Source organism: Callospermophilus lateralis, chromosome 7 (genome assembly GCF_048772815.1).
Source record: "Callospermophilus lateralis isolate mCalLat2 chromosome 7, mCalLat2.hap1, whole genome shotgun sequence".
NCBI lineage: Eukaryota > Metazoa > Chordata > Mammalia > Rodentia > Sciuridae > Callospermophilus > Callospermophilus lateralis.
The window spans coordinates 42,772,017-42,781,218 of NC_135311.1; the positions used below are offsets into that span (position 1 = coordinate 42,772,017).

General features: G+C 47.6%; 1 protein-coding gene across 1 annotated transcript; it reads left to right on the plus strand.

The window, feature by feature from the left end:
- Positions 1–1,224: 1,224 nt before the first annotated feature.
- Positions 1,225–8,867, plus strand: LOC143641959 (palmitoyltransferase ZDHHC19-like). The gene is made up of 8 exons (XM_077110059.1): positions 1,225–1,355; positions 1,704–1,825; positions 2,372–2,511; positions 3,269–3,441; positions 3,892–3,973; positions 7,388–7,473; positions 7,827–8,019; positions 8,760–8,867. The coding sequence occupies exons 1-8, from the start codon at positions 1,225–1,227 to the stop codon at positions 8,865–8,867; spliced, it is 1,035 nt and encodes a 344-aa protein (XP_076966174.1).
- Positions 8,868–9,202: the final 335 nt, after the last annotated feature.

Here is a 9,202-nt window from a genome sequence, read left to right on the forward strand (position 1 = left end):
GGTGACTGCCAGGGTCCCAGGAGTTGCTGAGCTGTGGAGGGGGAAGATGCTGGTCCCAGGAGAACAAATTACACTTAGATGAGAGGGATGAGTTTAAGAGATCTATTGTGCAATATACTGACTACAGTTAATAATAACATACAACAGAATGAGTACAGTTGATAATGTTATCTACACTAAAAATGACTCAAAGAGTAGATTTTAAGGGTCCTCACCACAAATAAGAATATGAAGTAATGTATATGTTAAAAAGCTTGACTCAGACATTCTTCAATGTAACAGTTTTCAAATTATGTTATATGCCATAAATATGTACAAATTATTATTATTATTGTTATTATCATCATCATCAGGGATTGAACCTAGGATTGTTTAACCATTGAGTCACATCCCCAGCTCATTTTATTTTTGAGAGAGAATTACATCATAAATCCCACTATGGAAGTGAGTAAACAGGGAAAATATTTAATTGGTAGATTTCTACCTCCTTCCCCAAACTGGAGCTCTGTTACAACAAAAAGGAAGAAGTGGAGCTAGGATGAGCAATGAGCACTGTTGACTCCAATTAGCACTGGGCCTGAAAGGGGGATAACCATCACCAAACTTCTCCCCATGCCATCTTCACATATTTTATGGCCTCTGTATTAGCCTGCTTTCTGTTGCTCTAACAAAATATCCGAGAACAGATGATTTATAAGGAGGTAAGGTTTGTTTAACTCAGTATCCAAGATTTGGCAGCTCCTGCAAGTGATCTCTGGTGAGGGTGTTCACAAGATTGCGTGGTCAGAAAACGGGGAGGGACCAATCTGGCTCTTTTTATAACAACTCCCTCTTACAGGAGCAAATGGGGGCCCATGAGAAGTCCATTACTCCCTTGAGAGGGCATCTTGCAGAGTGACTGAGTTACCTCCCACTAGGCCCACCTCTTTCAGGTTCTACCACCTCATCACTGAGGACCAACCCTCCAGCCTTTGAACCTTTGGAACAAACCACATCACATCATCACAAGCTCCAACAAAGCTACTATCATAAGAGCAGGATGTCCCAGTCTACAACATGTGCGTATGTGGGGGTGGGGGAAGGTTGATCTCAGAAGTCACTGGAAGAAGCCAGAGCCCCAATTCCAGAACCTCTGTGATGTCACTTGTGTTGTCATGGCAGTCTGGGTGCCTACCCAGAAGAGTTCGTTGGTGGCTTCAGTCTGTGAGACTTGGTGGTCTAGCCATGGCCTCTTCACAGAGTATCATGCCCCCAAATGAACCTCCGATCGAATCCTCATGGCTGAAACCAAGCCTGTTTCCAGCTTTTAATGCAATGCTTCTTATTACAATAAGTGGCATCTTCTTCGCCTTTCCGTGAGTCTCCCATGGAAGGTGTCAGTGTCTTAGACACAGAAGAGAAAATAGACAAGGACAGTACAGAGGCAGGGAGGGAAGTGGAGAGAGAGGGTCAGCAGGGGAAGGAGGATATAGAGTTAGAGGGAACCCAATGTGAAAGCACAGAGGTCTGGAGTGCATGACGCATTTCGGGAACTATGAGAGACTGGTAATGCTGGTGACATTTTGTGGAGTCTCCATGGTCTGTCTCTAACCTGGATATTTAGATCTGTCCTTAAGGCGAGTGAGTCCTACCTCAGGTGAAATAGGCCTTGTGGGGAGCTCTGGGTTTCCCCAGACTAGGACTGAGTCTGGCTTTGGTTTCAGGTGCCAGCGGTTGGCTCATAATGGGCAGTGGGAATTTGCCGTGGTTTCGGGCCTATTCTTTATAGTGTCCTTCTGCAGCCTCATTTTCCTCAACGGGTCAGACCCAGGAATTTTACACAAAGGTAAGGCCTCAGACCCCTGGAGAAAGAGGTGGTATCCCAAGGGCTGATGCCTATAGGGGTGATTTTAAACATGCTAACCCCCCTCAACCCCACCCCTCACCCCGGTGGCCTCAGGAGCCCTTCCCTCCATGTCATCATTACTTGTGCCCTGGCACTTCATTTCCCAAGCAACTGAAGTGCGAAAAAACAGAATCCTGGAGGTGTTCCAGCTGCTTTAGAAGGAAGGACTGGGCAGGCTGGCAAGAGAGGCCAGCAGGCTCTTCCAAACCACGCAGTTCACTCCTCCTCCTTCCCATTTTACACACGACTTCAAGCACTGATCACTATTCCAAAAGGGGAGAGCTCTGTATAGAGCTCCTGTGCCTGAACAGCCCTTTCTCCCTGACTGCCGCCCATCTGAGTCGTCAGCTTATTCAACAGGGACCAGGATTCCCCTGCCCTCCTCCTCCCCACCCTTCTTGTTGCCCATTGATGCTATGGGGCAGCCCTAAGCAGTAGAGTGGTAGAAGGGCCTCCTGCCACTGTCCAAATATCTTCCCTTGCAAGGCTCCTTAGAAGAGGACCCCAACATTCAATACATAGCACGAGTGAACAACACGACCTTTCGCCTGCAGTGGTGCTCGAAGTGTTCTTTCCATCATCCACCCCGGACCCACCACTGTCCCTTCTGTAATATCTGTGTGGAGGTAAGTACTCCTCCTTCCTGTACACTCACCAACCCATCCCAGGGCACCTGGCCAGGACCAGGAACCTCACATCATATGTGGTCCAGGGGTGGGTATGAGATCATCTTCCCACACTGGTACAAGTGGCTCTCAGCCACTCTTGGTCACTTATATATGTTATTGCCTCCAGTTATGCACTTGTCCTGAGACGCTGGCCTTGCTTGCACAGGTGCTGACATGCAAAGGGCACCATCTGTGCTGAGCCTGGTGGAGTCAAGGGGAGGAAAGGCAGTGACTGTCCCACTAGCTTGCTGATACTAGATACCCATAACTTTAGGCCGGCTTCTTCCCTGTTCTGGGTATCATTGCCTGTCCACCTCTGGGTGTCCAATTGAGGATTTCCGGGGTTCCGAGTGCTCTTCTCTCATGTGCACACCTTGCACGGGTTTCCAAGTACAGAAGGCTGGCTGGGCAAGAAATTCTTCTCATCCTTACCCAGTATCTGAAAAAGTACAGCTTCAGAGCTTTTCTGTATCCTGCTCAAAGTGACACAGGCAGGTCTTGTCTCTAAAGACCTCACTCATGACAAATGACCTGATGAGCCATGGCGTCCTAACTGAGCTCTATCCATGGACATACTGGTTTAACCCTGGAGATGGGGGCTCACTTGCAGGGCCAAGAGCAGGAGGTCTAGGGGATGGGTTGAGGGGGGGCCTCAAGATTTTGGGGTATTGGGCTAAGCCAAATAGACCCTCAAGGTCTGCCTTCTCTCACCTAGGACTTTGACCACCACTGCCTGTGGGTAAACAATTGTGTAGGTCAAAAAAATTTCCGCGTATTCGTGCTGCTGCTGGTGTCCCTGTGCCTTTATCTGGTTGTTCTTCTGGCTGCCAGTGTGCTTTTTCTCATTCTTACAAGACACATGCCCTTGTCGCTGGACTCAGCCATGGTGTATCCACCCAGTCCCAAGGGCCCACACTGGGAAGAGAATGGGTTGTGGGGAGGGACGGACAGCCAAGGTGCAGGACAGCCAAGAGGCGGGGTTAACCGAGGGAGGGCTGATGTTGTGGGCAAGGCTAAAGGGAGAAGCTATTTGGGAGGACCTATGAAAGACAGGTTGAAGGCGAGTGGGGTCAGGGAGATGGGCGTGGTAGGATGGACTATGGAGTTAAGAATCTAGGGAGGCCAAGAAGTGGGGTAATGAAGGTTGAAAAGGGTCAAGCGGGAGGACAGCATGGTGGGGTGAGGTTTCTCTTGCGTGTGCTGGATTAATTGTCCAGTCCAGGGAGGAAAAAGTGGGTGGGCGGGTTAGCCAGGGCAGGGCTAATGAGGGCGTGTTGGTCATTGGGCGGGGCCAGGAGAGAACAGTTTGTCTGTTCATCTTAGCTTGTGTATGCACAGCATCGCAGTAGCTGTACCCGTCTTGGTACTCCTGCTGCCTGTCATTCTGATCCTGATGATACAGGCTGTGTCATTGAGCAAGGTAAGCGAGTACTGCAATATCAGATGGTGCTGAGGCATCTTGCATCTTTGGGAATCCGGCACTTTTGGCTGATCTACACTGCCCTTGGTCCTGATGGTGCCTCATGAGTCCTTCCAGACCCACCCCTTAAGATGCAGCTCGAATCTTTCCTCCCCCTGGAGCTCAGTGGTCATTCTTCCTCGTGGGTGCATTGCATGGAGAGCCTGTTATTTGAGGGATGGCTGCATCCTGCGCTTGTGTTGATAAGAACCCTGCGATCAGAATAACACCAGCAGACACCTAGGAAAATGCTTGAGACGGGGGTGGGTCCTGAGTGGTGTAGCAGCCTGCAAGAAACTGAGTTTGGCGAGGCCAGCATTGTAGAGGAGGACGTGCCACTCTTCCTGTCCTAGGTGTGATTTTGCAAAGGTGGAAGACAGGAGGGTGTTGTCTGTGAGAGGCACACCATTGCCAAAAGGCACAGAAACCCGAAAGTAGGATGTTAAGGAAATGAGGAAGGAACGATTCTAAATCAAACCCAAGGTGGCATGGGCAATGAAGTTGACCCCGTGGGAGTCAAGATTAAAAAGCCCCTAAAAGTTGAGCGTGAAATTTAGTTTTGATGAAGTGGAAACCTGGGAGCCATGGTGGGATTTAAAAAAAAAACAACAACCACAAAAACTCATTTATTGTGGAATAAATTAAAATGGCAAAATTCACCCTTTTAGTCTAGGATAAGGGATTTTGACAAATGGATACTGTCCTGCATTCTCCAGCATGATCAAGTTTAGGCAGTTTCGTTACTCCAGAATATCCTTTCATTCACCTGTTGTTGTCAGTCTCTCTCCCTATGTTCTTCTGGTTTTTCTTTTTTTCCAGGATCACATGTAAATGGAGTCATTGCCTTCTTTTCTCTGGCTTTATTTATTTAGGACAATGTATTTGAGATTCATCCATGTTGTCGCTCATATCAGTATTTTATTTCCTTTTATTGCTGTGTAGAAGCGTATGGATGCCCTATAGATTGTTTATACATTCATCAAACGAAGGATTTTTTACATTATATCTAGATTTTACAAGTATTTTTGTTTGTTTTCTTTTGTTTTTTTCGTACTAGAAATTGAACCCGGGGGTGTTTAATCACTGAACCACATTCCTAGCACCCCTCCCATTATGTTTAAATTTTTTTTTTTTTTTTAATTTTGAGACAGGGTCTCACTAAGTTGCTTAGCGCATCACTAAGTTGCTGAGGCTGACTTTGAACTTGCCATCCTCTTGCTTCAGGCTCCCAAGCCTCTGGGATTATAGGTGTGGGCCACTATGCCTAGCTAGTTTGGGGTAGTTATAAATAAAGCTGCCCCAAAGATTGATGCACAGGCTTGTGAACATAAGTTTTTATATTTGTTGAATAAATTCTTAAGGGTGGCATTGCTGAGTCATAAGGTAAACACGTGTGGAACTTTGTAGGAAATTGCCAAATTTGTCTTCCAAAATAACTGTAAGGTTTCTAAATTCTACCAGCAATGTTTGGGAAGTCCAGTTGCTTCACATCCTCACCAACATTTCACACTTTTTTTTCAAATATCTTTTAGGTATCAGTTGACCTTTTATTTATTTATATGCAGTGTTAAGAATCGAATTCAGTGCCTCACACACACTAGGCAAGCATTCTACCACTGAGCCACAACCCCAGCCCCTCACACTGACCTTTGTTATTTTGCTTTGTCTTTTAATCAAACCTGTCTTATTAAATGAGTCGTAGTATTTCATTAAGGTTCCAGGTTGTGTTTTCCTAATGAGTAATGATGTTGAGCCTATTTTCATGTCTGTTTGGACTTCAGTGGGTCTTTGGTAAAATGTTTACTCCTGGCAGGGCACAGTGGCGCACACCTGTAATCCCAGCAGCTTGGGAGGCTGAGACAGGAGGATTCCGAGTTCAAAGCCAGCCTCAGCAAAGCGAGGCACTAAGCAACTCTGTGAGACCCTGTCTCTAATAAAATACAAAAAAAATTGGACTGGGGATGTGGCTCAGTGTTTGAGTGTCGCTATATTCAATCCGTGGTACCCACTCCCCCCAAAAGCGTTTACTCCAATCTTTTGCCCATTTGAAAAAACGTTTTTTTTCTTATTTAGTTTTATGAGTTTTCTACATCAGATTCAGATCTAGGTTTTGCAAATCTCTTCTTGCAATCTGTGACTTGTCATTCCATTTTCGTCATAGCATCTTCCCAAGAGCAGGAGTCCTTAGTGTTGTTTTTCTAGGACTAGGGGTTGAATCAGGGGTGCTCAATCACTGAGTTCTCCCTCAGCATTTTGTGGCTCTTGTACATTCTACATAGAAAATTGTCATCTGTGAAGAACAGTTTCATTACCTTCTTTCCAATCTGTGTATCTTTATTGCTTTTTCTTTTTAGTGTTGAATAGGAATGATAGGGGTGGGCATCTTTGCCCTGGGATTTCTTTAGTATGGCAATCTCTTGACTAAAGGCTCTTTCAGTAAGACTGGTGGGCAGCATCAGTGGGGGAGGGGATGCTGCAGACCCCAAGACAGTGAACAGACAGAGGAGCCTACCTGCTCATCACCTCCCATCCTTTTAGTCCCCAGCCCACCACTGCCATATCTGGTCCTCCTTCCACCTGAGACTCTGTGCTTGGCCCTTATTCATCAGCCCTGTGTTCTGCATTTACTTTGAGCTTGACCTTTACTGCTTTGTGTACTAAAGGCCTTCAGCCCAGATTTTCCTGGGCCATGTGATTTTTGACTAGGAAACTATGATTGGGCCTCCCCACTGCCCCTGTCTTTCCAATAGTGAAATCCAATTAAGGCATAATTTTAGAAAAAAAAAATGAGAGGTGGGGAAATAAAGTGGGAGTGGGTTGGTGACATTGTCTTTGGAGCAATTGAGCAGCACAAGGAAGAGTTTAAAAGGTATCTGAAAGGGGCCGGGGTTGTAGCTCAGTGGCAGAACTTGTCTAGCATGTGTGAGGCACTGAGTTTGATCCTCAGCACCCCATACAAATTAAAAAAAAATAATAAGGTCTATCAACAACTAAAAAATATTTTTTTAAAAAAGGGGGGCGGTGTCTGGAAGGATGACTTAAGAGGACAGGTGTGGCCAATGGAGACAGAACAAGGATCTTGCACAGGGAGGCACAGGATGATGAGGAGCCCTGAGAAGGCAGGAGAAAGGAGTGCAGTGTCAGCACTGTCTGGGGAGAGCTGCTCACAAGTGGGTCGAGGGAGGTCACTCATCTGAGGAGCATAGGAAGGCAGGAGGCCCTGGGTCACTCTTGGGCTCCCCTGCCCTTAGAATCTTGCTCCAGGCCTGGGATGAGCCCTGGCTTAGCTGACTGACTTAGGATTAGTCACTGGGAGATGGCCTTGCCCAGTCCTGCTGATTCTGAGCTCCTCTTCCCTTCCCAATCTTCCTCCAGGGCAAATCACTCCGGAACAACAACCCCTTCGACCAGGGCTGTGCCAACAACTGGTATTTGACCATTTGTATGCCACTGGGACCCAAGTGAGTTGGTAAACTGAAGGCTCAAGTGGTGGACCTCTGGGGCTGGTCGGAGTGGGGTGAGATAACGCTGGGTTTTCTTCTTTGGTCCCTGACCCCAGCTCCCAGGCCCTGTCACCCATTGTTCTTTCCTTTGGGGTTTTCTCCAGGGCACTCTGGGAGCCTCTTGGAACATCCCTATTCATTTTCCTTCTAGGTTCTTGCCCTAAGAAATGGGATAGAGGGGAAATGCAGCCGGGATGAGACTCCTGGCTGGGAACCCTGGGCTCTGTGCTTTCCAAGCTGAGGGTGAGAGTGGTCAGGGGGACCAGGCCAAGGTGGGTAGTGACTCCCTGCATTGGTCTATCACGCCCCAGGTACATGTCTGCAGCTACTTGGATGCAGCAGGAGGAAGGCACGGAGTGGGACCCTGAGCAAGGGGACCAACTGCACACACGGTTCTCGCCACAATATTCCCGTCAACACCGTCCCACAGAGCTCCCTGGGCCCACATCTCCAACACATGGGCAGGGCCCCCGAGGGAGTGGCGAGGCTGCAGCTTTACAGGAGGTGAGGAATAGTGGGTGTGCATTGGGAGAGGGATGTCTGTGGGTCACACATGTGTTGGGGGAGGCTCCTGAGGTTGGGCTGGCCCTGAAGCTGAAGCACATGGAGCTTAAGGAACGGAAATATGAACCTGAGTGTGCGGGTTCCAGGTTTCAGAGCACTCCCAGGTGTTGATGAAGAGACAAAGAGAAAAGACTGCACCACTAATTTGCTAGTTGGCCTTGGCCAGTCCCTTACCTTTCTAGGCCTCAGTTTCCTCAGTTATTAATGAGGACTGAGACTAGTTATTTATGTTATAAAGGAGATTCTTTTTTGTGGGGGAGGGGGACAGGGAATTGAACTCAGGGCACTCGACCCCTGAGCCACATCCCCAGCCCTATTTTGTATTTTATTTAGAGACAGGTTCTCACTAAGTTACTTAGTGCCTCACTTTTGCTGAGGCTGGCTTTGAACTTGTGATCCTCCTGCATCAGCCTCCCAGGCCACTAGAATTATAGTCATGTGCCACTGTGCCTGGCTCTTTTTTTTTATGGAAATTTGTACTTGAAATCCCATGTGAAATATATGAAGTGGAGCATTAGGAGTGCAGTAGGGTAGATAACCCATGGTGCCCCCCAAGGGCCCTTGCATTACTTGGGGTACCAGCCCTCTCCTTTGTCCTGCCTCCTGGGGCCCAGAGCCATGACTGTGAACTGCAGGGTAGAAGCTAGAAAGAAAACCCATGTATTGACTTATGTGTTTAGATTTCGACCAGCCCGATGGCGCAGCAAAAAGCCAACAGAGAAGGCTTGGCCTCCCATCCACGAGCCTCTCACTCACCCATTCACACTGCTGGATACCAGGACATCTGAACTTCATCTTCTGAGCCTCCACGTGAAGGCCTCTCTCAGCTGAGCCCTCAATCACTTCCCTATTGGGAGTGCTAAGACTTCCATTTCTGTTGTACATTTGTAAATAGTTTTTACTTCTTCCTATGGCTGCTCTGTCTGTTTGTTCTAGGTTTAGAGAAGCGGTGTTTCCTGGGGATCTAGGGAGGCTCTGAGGGGTTGGAACAAAGCCCTCTTGGAAGGGAAAGATCCTTGCTCTCTGGAGACCCAAGCTAGGGAACCAACATTGTCTAGCTCATTGACCTTGAGCAAGACACTTGTCATTTCTCTCATCCTTAAAATGTGGCAACAGTAATAAT